This window comes from Gadus macrocephalus, chromosome 2, assembly GCF_031168955.1.
Source record: "Gadus macrocephalus chromosome 2, ASM3116895v1".
In the NCBI taxonomy this organism is placed as follows: Eukaryota; Metazoa; Chordata; class Actinopteri; order Gadiformes; family Gadidae; genus Gadus; species Gadus macrocephalus.
This window is the reverse complement of record NC_082383.1, coordinates 7,508,224-7,524,851: the sequence shown is the minus strand read 5'-3', so window position 1 is coordinate 7,524,851 and position 16,628 is coordinate 7,508,224. Positions and strand designations below refer to the sequence as shown.

General features: G+C 41.2%; 1 protein-coding gene across 2 annotated transcripts in view; it reads left to right on the top strand.

Annotated features, from left to right (window-relative positions):
- The window catches only part of micall2a (mical-like 2a), a 28,576-nt gene that overhangs the window by 1,489 nt on the left and 10,459 nt on the right, over nt 1-16,628 (top strand). Inside the window, exons 3-4 of one of the 2 annotated variants that reach the window (XM_060038454.1) lie at nt 3,074-3,215; nt 3,580-3,623. In XM_060038454.1, the coding sequence (XP_059894437.1) occupies nt 3,074-3,215; nt 3,580-3,623 (186 nt within the window). Of the gene's footprint in view, nt 1-3,073; nt 3,216-3,450; nt 3,624-16,628 lie in introns of both variants that reach the window. The other variant, XM_060038447.1, reaches the window with a different exon arrangement.

The window sequence follows — 16,628 nt, the reverse complement described above, 5'->3', positions numbered from 1 at the left end:
GAGGTCCAAGTATTATTGTGTTTGACGATCACATGCCCCATGGGGCTATGCCTAGGTAGTCTACTAAATGGACTTCCTGGTCTAGGACCGTGTCGTCAGATGAAGAACCCGATCTGAGGAGAATCTCTCCAGCCTATTCATTTTGAATGAGACTGACTGTCCTACAGGCCATTCGATCCTGGTGATCCTAGTGTAGGCTGTGTGGAACTGTGTGGTCGCAGAGGCTACGTTTCCCTTTTAAAAGTGTGTTCTAGTGCCCATGAAAACACGTGTGCTTCACTGAATTCTAGATAAGAATGAACTCGTTGAACTGAGAAAGTGACAAACGATATTCCTCTCATGTGAAAGCTTTTTAGATTTTTTTCATAGGTATATTATTGTCATGAACTGTCCCTTTGGTGTTGCTCTTCTCCACAGTTGTTTTATCTATTTTTTGTGTGTGTTTTGTTTTTCATTCTGCTTATTAACACAAGTTCAATGTTTTGCACTCCGAGCACTCTTATTAAATGCACGAATTGGGACTCTGAAATTGGGACAGTGGGGGTCCTCCGTGTTAATCCTGATGTGGATTTTTAATGAGTCAGTCCAGGCTGATCCTAGACAATGGCTCTGCATCCTGCCCCCCTTATCCTCAGTCTTATCCCTGAGAGCGTACAGGAAAACACACACACACACACACACACACACACACACACACACACACACACACACACACACACACACACACACACACACACACACACACACACACACACACACACGGTAGAGGGACTGGTTATTTTGGTGTGTGTGGACCGTTTATCGGAAAGTTTGGCATTTCAACAGACAATTGGGTGTGGTCCCTGCATTGTTTTTTTTCCCAACAATTCCTATTTTTATACAAACGGTTCTTGTGCTTCAGCATCCATTATGAAGCACATCAAAAAACTCTCCCTGTATGCAGGGATGGGCAGTATTTCTAATACCTGTATTTAAAATACGTGTTTCAAATACAAAATGCTATTTTGTAATTTGTATTTTATCGAGATGATGAAAATGCCTTCTTATTTTGTATCAAAATACTTCAGTGTTGTATATTTTTGTATTTTCAAAATACTGTAAAATACTTTCTGTCAAACACCGTGAGGACATCTATCTATCTATCTATCTATCTATCTATCTATCTATCTATCTATCTATCTATCTATCTATCTATCTATCTATCTATCTACCTATAAAGCACGAAATCTCTGTCTCTGTCTGCCTGTTGCTAAAATTCAGGTTGATAACACCTCGTGCGACACGTTGGAACTCTCTATATGACAGCCTTCATCAGCTCCGCAGCATCCGCGAGACACTCCCTGATCTTATGAAAAAGTTAAACCTGCCATTATTTAAGGATGCAGAGATGGAGTACATTGAAGAATATAAGTCCTGAAACCCCTTGAGCAGGCAATTGATTGATCGCAGAGCAGTCACCGTGCTATTACGCAGAATCAATTCCGACCTTATTTGCAGTAGAGGCAAAGCTTGAAGCTCTGCATGACAACAACCTCAGTTTCTGCTCACACCTTCGCCGTGCCATAGTGGATGGTCTCCAGCGCAGATTTGGTGCCTTTCTAGAACTTCGACCAGAAGTGAATGAAGCGATCCTGGCGAGTGTGACCCATCTGTACTTTAAGATGCGCTGGCTGCCTCCACAAATGGCAAGTAAAGAAAAAAAAAGATTCCAAGAACTGATGCCTCAGGCTGACACAGATCTTGGGATTGTTACTGAGAGTGAGGCTTGAAACGCAACTGCTACGGTAGAGGAAGAGGATGACTTCTTCATGTTCACAGAAGACGTGGAGGTTATCCAGAAGACATCTCACAGCATGGCTGAGCTAGAGTCACTGCATGTTTTAGAGGACCAAAGGAAGGACTTACCATCCTTGGACCAGTACCCCTTCATCAAAACCCTTTTTGTAAGGTTCAATACCATCATTCCGTGTTCTGCTCCAGCAGAGCGTTTATTTTCCTTTGCTGGACCGATTAACAGGCCCCATAGACGTTGTCTGAATGCAACACTGTTTGAGAAGTTAGTTGTGCTTAAAGGCATCAACTGAGGAGACACCACTAGCAGGTGGCTAAGGTTACACATGCTCCTTTGCTCACACAAGGACAGCACAAGGACTAGAGTTCTCGAGCTTTGATGACTTGATTTGCTATTTTCCTTTCTTTTTTCTTTTTTACAGTTTTTTCTCGACTTTAAATTCCTTATGTTCTCTTACCTGTGAAATATTTCAGTGCTATGGTGACTTGACAAGATAATTTCTTACCTCAAACAAGGACATTTCCAACCTCTTGCACATTCCAAATAAGTAATGATTGATAATGTCATAATTATTGGCTTCTAATTGGACTAAATTATTGGATGGTGTGACAACCCGATTTATTTCTTTTGTATTTAGATTGATAGAGGTTGTGCACACAACAGTTTCTGGTGTATACAAAATTATTCAACTGTGATGCAACTCACCATACGTTTGGTAGTGAAGGCGTTAAATAACTGAAAAGGTTAAAATGCTACCTATTTTAAATTCCTAAATAAATCATCCATTTGGATTGTTTGTCTTTGAGTTATTGTCACTGATTCATAGTGGGCAATCTATTACACCAAGAGAGTAAATAAGGAAGGGTTCATTGAGTTACAGAACATTTCTCAGGGCAGAGGTTTATATTGGGATGTTTCTAACATGAGGGGTCAGCATATCGAATCTGTTGACTGATTATGGAAGAAGTCTCTTGCTTTCTGAGGTTTTTCCAGGTAGTGTACAAGTGAAGGGATAGATGAAAAAGGCTATTAGAGGAATGTTATTAAACTACCTTGGGGAAAGAAGTATTTTGTAGTATTTTGAAAATACAAAAATACAGTATTTTATTTTGATAAATATTTTGGCTGCTGTATTTTGTAGCATATTTTGACACATTTTTAAGGTTGGTATTTGGTATTTTATTTGGAAATAAATGTTGATGTATTTGTGCCCATCCCTGCCTGTATGGATATGCATGCCGTCGACTTAATAGCTGTATCATGGTTATCAATTTCCTCTAGGCATTCCGTATTGCTGAGGAGAAGCTGGGGATTCCTGCTCTGTTGGATGCAGAGGACATGGTGGCCTTGCGGGTTCCAGACAGGCTCAGCATCCTCACCTATGTTTCCCAGTACTACAACTATTTCAACGGACGCTCTGCAAGTAAGAATGTTGTTCACTGCCTTGGGTTGTATATCCACTTTATATGTAATTGTCCCATTTACCACTTAAAAATTTAATTAATAGTTATGGAACCAACTTTAGATTATCTATATTGAGCTATCTTAAACCTGTTCCACAATGAAACCCACAAACTTTTATTTGGGAAAATGTTTGTTTAGCTTAGGCTTACTTGTTGTGTATCTAGAGAGAGAGTAATTGCTTGTCCTATTTCCAGTTGGAGGTGTTAAACGACCAGCAGAGGGCTCCAAAGAGAATCTGTCGAAGAAGAATCTCCCCATGGTCTCCAAAACCTTTGTTTCTAAAACGGCGACTGAGAAAGGTTTTCCTTCCCCGCACGTTACAGAGTCCTCCCCCGGAACGGCCAGAGCCTCTTCTGCCACTGCTGAGGTTGGTTCTAGTTGTGGGTGTCACCTGAGGACAGCCTAGTTAGTCTTTAGTCATTGAGGAGCAACCCGGTATCACGCGATTGCGTGCTCCTGCGCACGAACGTTAATCTATTGAAGCGTGTTCCAGAGCACGATAGTCCGACTTTTTGCGTGTTACACAGAACGAAATGTAAACCAATGCATTCTGAATGGGAGTGTTCTAAGACAATTAACTAAACGGTACGAGAGAGAGAAAGAGAGATAGGGAGGGACAGAGAGAGAGAGAGAGAGCGAGAGAGGCTTCAGAAAGGGTGTGCGCAGATAGTACAGTGCACCCTAGTTATGTTTATGCCAAAACCACAAATGCTATATGTATATATATATATATATATATATATTGCCTAATTATATATATTGCCTATATATATGTATAGGCTATATATAATTAGGCTATAATTATATTATTTAGCGTGTAATGAGACAATCTATAGCCAAATTGTCGAAGATGCCCGAGAATCTCCGGGGATATCAGCATGGGAAATCGGCGAATCAGACCCATGAACCTATAAAGAAAGACGTCATCTCAAGCGGGAGAGAACGTTTGCGGTGCTGGTTTGTGTCACGTAAGTACAGGGCTCTCATGTCTCATGCATTCGGCGTGAGACACACGCAATTCAACCCATGCACACGCTCTAACCTGTGCCGTGTTCCAATACCCGTACTGTCCGTACTTACTAGCCAAAATTTGAGTACGCAGTACGTTCCAATTCAGATCCGGCGAAAAGAAGTATACTTCAGGGACCCGGATGCCGTACTCAAAACGGGCTAATCCTGAAGTGTGGATCGAAGGACACTCCCCGTACTCAACGGCAGCCATCTTAGCTACGTAGCGGAAGAGGCGGAGCCAGGCTGAGCCAAAGTCGCCGCATTTTCCACATAGCCTGCATTAATAGAGTCATTTTGTAGTTTTTATAGTTTTTATAGCTGCTAGGCGTAAAGAGTTCACCGTTCAAAGCGGGATGTTTATTGCGGGGGAGTAGCCACGGCGGCAGTCGTGATCGTAATTTCCGGTTAGTGCACCACGGAGTACTCGATTTGGAACAGCACTCACATCTGAAAAAATAACGTAGTAGATAGTGCGGAGAGTATACTTCCTTTAAGTATACTCATGGAAGTACGGGTATGGTCTCACGGAAATACGTGTCACTGTCACGTTATTTAATCTATTGAAACGTGATCAGGGACACGTAGGCCTATTTTCTAAATTTTGTATTTCAATTGAAAGTAGGCTATTTGTCGTGTCACTAAGCATGACTTCCAAACTAAGGTTCTGTCCGGGAGCGTTCTCCCTAATGTCCCTTATGGAGCTCCGTACAGATATAATTGTCTTAGAACACTCCCATTCAGAATGCATTGGTTTACATTTCGTTCTGTGTAACACGCAAAAAGTCGGACTATCGTGCTCTGGAACACGCTTCAATAGATTAACGTTCATGCGCAGGAGCACGCAATCGCGTGATACCGGGTTGCAACCACACACACACACACACACACACACACACACACACACACACACACACACACACACACACACACACACACACACACACACACACACACACACACACACACACACACACACAACCTCTTGCAGGCAGACTCAGAATCTTGAGCCCATTTATTAGGGAACAGGTGTTATCGGGATTCCATCACTGCATTCCCAGAAACCAGTGTTGTATAGTAGTGAAGTAGAAATACTTCGTTACTGTACTTAAGTAGTTTTTTTGGATATTTGTACTTTACTTTACTACTTATATTTCTCTGTACTTTTACTTTTACTTCGCTACATTTTGCGAAGAAAACGGATACTTTTACTCCACTACATTTCCCTTGAAACCTTCGTTACTCGTTACAAAATCAACTCATCTTTAGAAAAAAAAAAAAGAATCATAAGAGATATGAGAATAACGTCGGGGACTGTGGTAGAACACAGCCTGCGAGCCTGTTTGGCGAATCAGCTGTCCCAGCGCACGTTCGCAAAGCCCCCTTGCTTAGTTACTGTTGCTACGTCGATCAAAACTCCTACGACTGTCAACACACAAATGCATGGCTAGGACGAGGGCAAGGGCTATCAAAATTCTACTATTTGTATCAGGCTGGTTTGTACACGCAGTATTACAACACTATCTTATACACTTCAATACGCTGTATATGTGCCATTTTTGCTACAAAGCTAATTTAAATACCCTTTTTGGGCAGGGACTTAAGTTTTCCGAAAATCCGCGATCCTGGATGACACCAAAACCAATATTAAGTAACGTGTACCAGCGCTTGCTTGCGGGATAATAGGTCGGGCTACGATATCTGTCAGTGTCAGTGATTTTTTTTTTGGAGTAACTCCGCGACAGCATCCAGATCATGGCAAAATGGACTGCAATATGCAGTGGAAGGATGTTTTCAAAAAAGATCAACAACGAAGGGGAAACAACAATAATCGAAGCAAAATCATACAGGTCTCAATCAAAAAATTAGAAACTTCACGACCTAATTAATTTAATTTGTATAGCACACTTTAACACTGCAAGGAGGTTTGAGTGTCCTTGATTTAAAATGAGCGGTGAGGAGGTCCTGGAGGTAGGTTGGACCGGAAGTGTTTATGGCCTTGTGGAGTTTTGCCTATTGTGTTTGTGTTAGTTGAAATAAACTCCATTATTCTAAAAATTCTGACCCTTTGCTTTTTTATTAACAGCAGTTACTTGTACTTTTACTTTCAGTACTTAAGTACATTTAATATCAGAAAAGTACTTTTGATACTTAAGTACAGTAAAGATCAGATACTTTAATACTTTTACTTAAGTACTATTCTAAAAGGTGACTTTTACTTTTACTTAAGTAATTTTCCAGTAAGGTATCTGTACTTTTACTTAAGTATGGCTTTTGAGTACTTTATACACCACTGCCAGAAACCTGCATTGTGAAAGTCTTCCCTTTTTTTTTTAAATGTACAATGGCATTTTATTCTACATACAAAACAACCATAGTATTTTTCAGGAGTCCACGACCACCCTGCCCGTTTTGACACACAAAAGTAATTTAACACTTCTGGGATGAGCCAATGATTCATCTGTTTGGAAGGTTTTGTTGGAGACAAACAAAGAATCTTCAGGCAACAGATGTGACAGCTGTGACTGCTCTCTCTCTCCTTCGTCTGCTGGGTCCTCTGTGTTTGCCTACCTGCTACAGGTAGCCAGTGGGCGGGGCTGAGAGGCTTGTCAGCTGATGAGGTGCACCTGTGCAGGTCTGCCACGCAGGCTGTAGCCAGTCTCTCTCTCTTTCCACAGAGGCAGGTGGGCTTGGGTTCTGTTTAGGGTGGTTCCTTAAGGTTTTGGACCTTTGGATTGGTTCCATGTTTTGTTTTATGTTAACACTATTCAACATCCCCACAGCACACTTTCCACTGCCCATATACATAGTCTAGTCTAAAGAATTGTGTGTTTGGTCAGTAGTTCAGTTGGTTGGTCACATATGTTGGTTTGCTGTTCAGGTTTGGTTTGTTGCATTTTGTTTGGGTATTTCCAACATGGTAAAGATGGTTTGTTGTTCCCAGTATTTGTTTTGTCTGTCTGGGTAAGTTTCCTCCGTTCTGGCTCGGTCGGTCCTTGTGATTTTGGTACTGGTTTTCTGTCCAAACCATATAATTGCACATTTCCTAATCTTCCATACGCTACACTAATCCCTTTACAGATTTCATGATACTTACTTTATTCTAATAAATAACTTTATCCCTTATCATAATAATAATAATAATAATACATTTAATTTAGAGGCGCCTTTCAAGACACCCAAGGTCACCTTACAGAGCATATAGTCATCATTCAAAACTATGTAAAACAGACTAGGAATAAAAGGAAAACAGAGGTTAAACATGAAGAATAATAATAATTAATAACACTCAGTGAAGGGGGGACCTCACTAACCACCACCAATATGTAGCACCCACTTGGGTGATGCACGGCAGCCAATCGGCGCCAGAACGCTCACTACACACCAGCTTGAGGTGGAGAGTTAGGGATGAGGTGGAGAGTGAGGGAAAAGAACATATTAAAACACTATCGACCATATTTAAACACTGTCGATCACATTTAAACAATATCGACCACATGTAAACACTATCGACCACATTTAAACACTATCGACCATATTTAAACACTATGGACCACATGTAAACCCTATCGACCACATGTAAACACTATCGCCCACATTTAAACACTATCACCCACATTTAAACACTATGGACCACACGCAAACCCTATCGACCACATTTAAACACTATCGCCCACATTTAAACACTATCGCCCACATTTAAACACTATGGACCACATTTAAACACTATGGACCACATGTAAACCCTATCAACCACATGTAAACCCTATCGACCATATATAAACACTATCGACCACATTTAAACATGTAAACCCTATCGACCACAATTAAACACTATCGACCACAATTAAACACTATCGACCACATTTAAACATGTAAACCCTATCGACCACATTTAAACACTATCGACCACATTTAAACACTCTCGCCCACATTTACACACTATCGACCACATTTAAACACTAGCGACCATATTTAAACACTATCGACCACATTTAAACATGTAAACCCTATCAACCACATTTAAACATGTAAACCCCTCTCGACCACATTTAAACCCTATCGACCACATTTAAACCCTATCGACCATATTCAAACACTATCGACCACATTTAAACTATCGACCATATTTAAACACTATCGACCACATTTAAACACTATCGACCATATTTAAACACTATCGACCACATTCAAACCCTATCGACCACATTCAAACCCTATCGACCACATTTAAACCCTATCAACCATATTTAAACACTATCGACCACATTCAAACACTATCGACCACATTTAAACACTATCGCCCACATTTAAACACTATCGACCATATTTAAACACTATCAACCACATGTAAACACTAGCGACCATATTTAAACACTCACACAATTTGATATATATCACTATATATATATATAGATATAGATTTGTGCTGATTATATTATTACGATCTATCCTTGTATTTAAATTGCGGATCCCCATAAAGGGTATAAATTGCCATCCCCGTATTGGGTTCCAATAGGTTGACTGACTCTCCGTCCATCCTTCGTATCATCTGCTGTTCCAGCGCCAGACAAACGGCGGTGACACTACCGACGGAAAAAGCCGTCACGTCCCATTGTTTGGAGTGAAAGCAGTTTCTCCCTATCCATATAATATATATATATAGAGATCTACACATATAAATAGTTTATAAAAGAGTTAAAAGTTTACAAAAACACACTTAAATTACTTAAATTACTAAAAAACAACGCAACACGCACGGAGCTACTGGATAAGCGTCCTACTCGCGTCGGCGCCTTTATCAGCTCATGTGTGGATCCCGATCTTTGCTCTGACCCGAGCCTCGTCTTACGTAATGCAGCCAAGGAGATGGAAGAGCGTTATGAATAATTATTAGATGATTGTGTTGTACAATGAAAGACAGTAAAGATTCAATATGAATGGCAAAATAAGGATGGGATTTTATTTGAACAATAAAATATGTGTTGGGCAAATTATAGAGAGGCTGAGATTATAGATTTCATATTCAAAAGGCGAAGGGGTGAAAAAATGTAAGAAATATATTTAAGAAATATAGGCCTACTCAAAGCCCAAATCATTGATATCATACCCTATCCAATAATAAAGAAATTTGAATTTGAATGGTAATAATTCCGTTAAATCCTCGTCCTCGTTTTGAACGTCTCACTCATGGCTGATCAGTGTGTTCTTTCTGATTAGCTCTTAATTGAGATCACCTGTCACGCACCCCTTTATTAAAGGTGAAAACAATGGGTTTGGTTTACTTTTCGCATCGGCCTGTGTCAATCGAGGTTGACTTTAGTGAGGGTTGAAAGTTTTCGATCTAGATTGCAGATCACTATTGTCACTTTATACAAACTGAAAGTATGCGTTGTTGCGTGTTTGTTTTTGTGGGCATTTGACTGAACAGCCCAGACAAATATTGCTACCAACATGGCACTTCGAAACAGACCACCGCAGTGAGTAAAAGTTATTTTCCTTTATTAAATGTTGATGTTTTTGGGCTATCTCCTCAGACACAAGCCATCAGTATCCCTGCTCTTTGCACCTTGACATGCATGTCGCCGCTGTTTGTTAACCTAGCTTTGCTGATTTGTATCTTGTGATGTGTGTGTTTTTCTTAACAGGTGTTAGATGATTGACAAGATCTATGGGGGGGCCCCCTTTGGGCCCCCCCATACCAACTTAGTCTTCAAAGGAATCTAGTGCCATGGGACTCCAGTGTCTTCAAAACATCCTCGGAATACATGTGTATGAATGGTCCACCGAAGGGTTGATCTGGAAGCCACCACGGTCCACGCAGTAATCTGCTGCGTGGGCCGTAGTGGCTTCCAGAGCCATCTTTCGGTCTTGGTCAGGATTTGTTACAGTTGCCCTTCAATGTAGCAGGCTACGGGTTTCTGAAGAAGCCTGCTTTACGTAGTATTGGAGTACAAATATTGTGCAAAATGCTCATGTAATTGCACTAGCACTAGGAACCTGTAGATTAGCTTAGTTTAACGTCATTCCGTGCTGTCTCTGTCAAATGTGTGGCTTACTTAAGTCCACAAGGCCCTCTGGTAAACCACGTTGGAACACCCCTGGACAAGGTGATTAGTCACTGGGTGTGTGCTAAAGTTTTGTTCCATTTTTCACTAGTTGGTTAAGGTTTGGTAGAATTGTTTGGATGCTAGCGACGTGTTGGCGTATGTACAAGAGCCTACCGTGGCCAGGCCACAGTTGCGACGGTCACGGCCAGATGGCCTAGTGTGAGTGCAACCTTGATTGCATTTGTATACTGTTTACCATTGGATGTTTATGCAATTTGGCTTAATTCATCCGCAGTAAAGCTGCATTTGACTATTCCAGGGTCGTTTTGTACAGGCTTTCAATTGACCATGTTGACTAGTTTGTGGGAAGTTTTTTTTTTTTTTTACCCTTGCTTACAATCCAACGGTTGTGACCACTTATGCAACTGGGCTGTGAACCTTGCAATTCTAGTTTCATATTTGTACACGCAAGCTTGTCCATTTCTATCGCCATCACTAACACTGGCTTCAGCATTTCCTTGTAGGCCATTAGCTGACTTGTGTATTGGAGTGATGATTTGGGTATTTTAAGATGCTTGAAAACCTAAAATAAAGCAAAATGCGTGTCTGGTGTGCAAGAGCCAATTTGTTGGCTTGCAGTAGTCGAGGAGTTGCCGTAGGTCGTAAGCCATCTGGAGGTTGTGGCAATGGAGGCTTGTGGCAGATCTGCCATCCAAGAAAGGTTAATTCTTCTGAAGCATGATTAATAGTTCAGTAAATTGAATCTATTCATATAGAACTATAAAATCCAAGACTGCAGCCAGTAACTTGGAGCCAGTAAAATTCTTGAAGTCGAAATCAAAGCAACTTGACAGGTTGGATCAGAGGGTTGAATAGATGGTTTATTCCAGGATGTAATACAGCGAGATACAGACTTGGGTTGAATAATCTATAGTGGACCCGGTGGTCGATGACTTGTTCCTTGGCTGTCGAACCCTCTTCTCGTCGAACCAAAGGGTTGGGGCGAGTATAATACAAAAAGGGGATATATGAATAACACGAAAACAGACGCACTCTCAGCACTGATAAGGTATCTGGCCCTGGCCATGTCCCGGAGGACCAGGTCGGTTCAACCTTGAGACATAACAATGGCAGAACACCCCGTCAGTTTGAGAGGCCCTGGCTTGTCCCTAGACTAGAAATGTGAACAACAGAGAGACACTAAAATACACCAACATTCTACACTGCCTATCAAAAGAGACTTCTAAAACATATCTGCTAGAACAGTTCCTATACTTTTTGTATAATTTGGTCATGCTGCAAATTTACTTTTTGTAGTTGCTCCATATTTAGTTATTTGACAGCCTCACCTGCTAGAAAAGTCTATTCAAATCGGCTAAATATAATGAACTAAATTAATAGCCATGAAATGTTGTCACTCATACTAATGGCAAATACCCTCTTTCAGTTGGTGGTTCAACACTGATGTCTCTCTAGGCTTGAGGGAGAGCTCACAAGTAAATTACACGAATGTCCTGGAGCAATTGGGAATACACTTTTATTTAGTCTACCTGACCAGGGACATCTTTGAACTATAGGTCACCTAACCCAAACTTTTCACTCTTAGGTTGTCCTTTTCTCTTGTTTTAACCCGAAAGGGCTGAAATATCAACATTTCAGGTATTCTGTTTGGATAATGTGCAAAACTTGTGGCTTCACTAATAAAAGAAATTAACTAAAGTATTTTTCTTAATGTGGTTAAACTATTTAAAGATTTGTATGCAAAATATTTCTGCTCAATTTGTGGTCAATGAAACTCTGAAATTTTTTAATTTGATAAAACAACTATGGGTTAAAGGTATTTGCTTTGGGCATCTTTTGATATTTTTAGAATTTAGCTCCATTGCCGTTAGAAATGGTGTCTCCCAGTACTGCAAAGTGCTTCCACAAGTTTAAAAAATAATGGGCAGAAAAGGAACTGCCAACTAAATCTATTTAACATGGGTAGAAAGTTTCCATGGAAGCTCTTGGCTGCTGGTTCCCAACACGGCTCTACTGTTAAACTTTTTTCGACTTTTGGTGACTTTCACAAAAGAGAAATGAACTGGTTAATACAATAAACAAGACATTTCATGGTACCATTTTGAACTGTTTGTGGATATTGCATTACATCCATATGCTTGAAACTTTTCAATAATGCATATCAACAAAACAATGGAATGAAATAAATAGTTCAAGCAATTTGTGGGACTTGGCTGCTTTTACATTATTACTCATTTTGGGGGTTATTTCAGTCTCTCCAACCTGCAGGTCGTGCGAAGAATCATGTGAATGGGAATATTCTATAAATGTCTTGATATCATCTTTCGTCTCAACACTTCTGCTGCAGCCGCTGTTGAAGCGTATGAGTCCTTTGAGACCCCCTTTGATAAAAGGGGTTCTCAAATGTTGACCCTCAAGTCACCTATTGCATCACTTCCTTTAGGGCTTCGGCCTCCTAATTGATCATTATAGTATAATTGAATGCCCTCTTTCATATATATGATACCTCCACCACTGGGACGTGGCAACAATTCTCCAAATCCATATGGGGGGGATGCTTGTGGACAGTAGGGGTGTATACTCGACATAAATAGGAAGGAACATCTCACAAATGAGTAATGACATCTCACAAATAATTGTTTCAATTTATAATAATCCAGAATCCGTTGGCTTTTTGTCGAGGGAATCCAGGGCGACGCTCACTTCCGGGTTGGCCAACATACGTCATCCCTCCACCACTCTACTGTAAAAACACATGTTCAAGTTGAATGAGAATAATAATAATAATAATTCTGCCATAGTATTTATTTAAGGGGGGGGCGGGGGGGGATACAAGTCTTTTGGCCATTTGTAGTGTTGATCAGCAGAGAAATAATTTGCCCGCAAAGACGGTGACGTCGCTTAGCAACGGTAGACGCTGGGGTAGACAAGTCACCGGACTACTACCCATGCAAGTGAACGGAGCGTTCCACGGCATTGAGAAGACCCGTGTAATAAAGGCCTATAATATTTCTGTTTATGGCATAGATTTCTCCTCAGATTAGGCCAATAAACCAATGGTAAAATAAAAATAAAAACGCTCGATCAAAGGCCCGGCCCGAGTATAGTGGTGGGAAATATCGGCCCGACCCGGCCCGCGTCGGGCTCGGGCTCGGGCAGAGAATCTAAACACTGACTGGAACTACTTAGCAGGTGTCTGTAGGGCTATATCAGGAGTTAATGCACGCACTGCAGCCAATCAGAATCAGAGTATTCCCCCAGACCGTGGTCTAAACAATATTATTCACGAGTTATAAACAACCCCTACACATCAATATTAATGATAACCCTGTGGAAATTGCCATAAGTGAGAGACACAATTTCGCACGTTGAGCACACAGTTGTGTGACTCGTTTATTTAGTAAGAGAGAAACGGGAAATCAAAACGTGCTGAAGGTAAACAAATCCTGCATGGGCTCTGACGTCATGAGACGCTCGTAATCCTTACTGTACGTCCACACCAGAAGCGAATTGAGCGACCAAATCGCCGGAAGTCATTCACTTTCTATGGGCAAGAGCGACCAAAGCGACCAAAGCGACCAACGCTACCAGCGGCCAAAGTTGAGCGACCAGAGCTTCAAAAGAAAGTTGAAAACTTTTTAACTTTATGCAAATGAATATGACGCGCTTCAGCGGCCAAACACTGACAGCCAATCGGAATGTAGACGCTCTTCGCTTGCGTGGATCCCAGGGAACACCGGCAGGCACTTTGGTTCCTACCTACCTTTATTCACTCACTGAACAAAATGTCGGCTGAAGTATTAATCGCGGCTGTAACTGGGCACCCGGTGTTGTACGACCCAACCCTTTTTCAGTTCAGAGATCGAAACGCCATAGTGGTTTGGATACCAAGTGATGATAAGCGGGAGTATTTATACATCTAGAACGTTCGTATTTAAGCGGGAATCATTTTCATTTGCTTTCCATGCCACCAATCTAACCAACCAATCGCGTGTAGCATGCTTTAAACAAAACCCAGAAAGTTTTTGAAATCGTCACATAAACAAACTAATCGACAAGACGAGGGATAAATGACAATATATCTCTTGTATTTTATCCCTCTATTCCCCACTATTCACGGAGCCTGAGGTGAATAATTCTTAATTAAATAGTCTAGATAGATCGATAGCCTAGTCAAGTCTTTATTAATACCAAACGACACAAATCGTCGGGAATCCATTTAGGTGGTTCGGCCCACACAGGACAGTAGCCTACAAGACCACACAGAACAAGTCTGACTGGACATACACACAATACATCACATTAAAAATAGACACGCGTTGATAGATAGATAGATAGATATGTTCCATTATTTGCCTTGCGGAGCCAACCAGTCCTGTGCACGTATGCAAATTAGCCATGTGCGCCAATGTCTTTGTTTTGAGTGCGACGAATGAGTGCAGATGCAGATCAGTGAAACATATTTTAACTAGCCTACTACAGCACGCAGGGGTTTTTGTTCTCGGTTGTAATTAGCCTACATTTTAGGAGTTTTTTTATATTGGGGGGAATCACTGTTGTCGAAGCACTTTATCCAACAAGCAAAACCGTCTCGGCAATATGGCCAAAGTGTATGGGAGTTCACTCTTTGACATGGCTGTCTGTACTAAAAGCAGATTGCTCCTTTAAATGCGTCTGCATAATTGAATTGAACGTCATGAGCGACTTGAGCGACCAAAGCGAACAGAAATATTCGCAGCGAAACTTTGTGAGTGACACCAGGAGCGACCAAAGCGTCAAAGACGCTTTGGTCGCTCCTGGTGTGGACGTACGGTTAAAAGGGACAGCGATCCCTGAACCACCAAGACAGTAAACGACATGCCTTACACAATTGAAAGAACAACACATAACAAAATACTGTAGGTGAATTATGTTACACTCACTACAACCCATTAAATACGGTATGATTTCTAGATGTCATGGCAACGTCCGCTCGCGACACTGGACTTGCGATCGAGGCATCGACGCGGACGTTCATTCACATAGCCAAAAACAAGAGAATAGATGGCTAGATAAAATAAACATCAAGACATACAATTCTAAAAAGAAAAGATGAAGCAGCTACCCTTTTTTCCTTCGCGGTTTGCCTACAGAGCAGCGCACCTGCATTTAATATAGGCCTATCCGTGTATTGTCACAATTTCTCAGTATCAAAGGTGAAAGTAGAAACGGGTGGCCAAAAGCTGTCATATTGTTAGTTATCACAGACAATTTTAAGTAGAAACGGGTGGCCAAAAGCTGTCATTTGTTAGTTATTACAGACAATTTTCAACAATGAATGATCTGTACGGAGCTCCATAAGGGACATTAGGGAGAACGCTCCCGGACAGAACCTTAGTTTGGAAGTCATGCTTAGTGACACGACAAATAGCCTACTTCCAATTGAAATACAAAATTTAGAAAATAGGCCTACGTGTCCCTGATCACGTTTCAATAGATTAAATAACGTGACAGTGTCACGTATTTTCGTGAGACCATACCCGTACTTCCATGAGTATACTTAAAGGAAGTATACTATCCGCACTATCTACTACGTTATTTTTTCAGATGTGAGTGCTGTTCCAAATCGAGTACTCCGTGGTGCACTAACCGGAAATTATGATCACGACTGCCGCCTTGGCTACTCCCCCGCAATAAACATCCCGCTTTTAATGGTGAACTCTTTACGCCTAGCAGCTATAAAAACTATAAAAACTACAAAATGACTCTATTAATGCAGGCTATGTGGAAAATGCGGCGACTTTGGCTCAGCCTGGCTCCGCCTCTTCCGCTACGTAGCTAAGATGGCTGCCGTTGAGTACGGGGAGTGTCCTTCGATCCACACTTCAGGATTAGCCCGTTTTGAGTACGGCATCCGGGTCCTTGAAGTATACTTCTTTTCGCCGGATCTTACTCAAATTTTGGCTAGTAAGTACGGACAGTACGGGTATTGGAACACGGCACAGGTTCGAGCGTGTGCATGGGTTGAATTGCGTGTGTCTCACGCCGAATGCATGAGACATGAGAGCCCTGTACTTACGTGACACAAACCAGCACCGCAAACGTTCTCTCCCGCTTGAGATGACGTCTTTCTTTATAGGTTCATGGGTCTGATTCGCCAATTTCCCATGCTGATATCCCCGAAGATTCTCGGGCATCTTCGACAATTTGGCTATAGATTGTCTCATTACACGCTAAATAATATAATTATAGCCTAATTATATATATAGCCTATACATATATAGAGGCAATATATATAATTAGGCAATATAGAT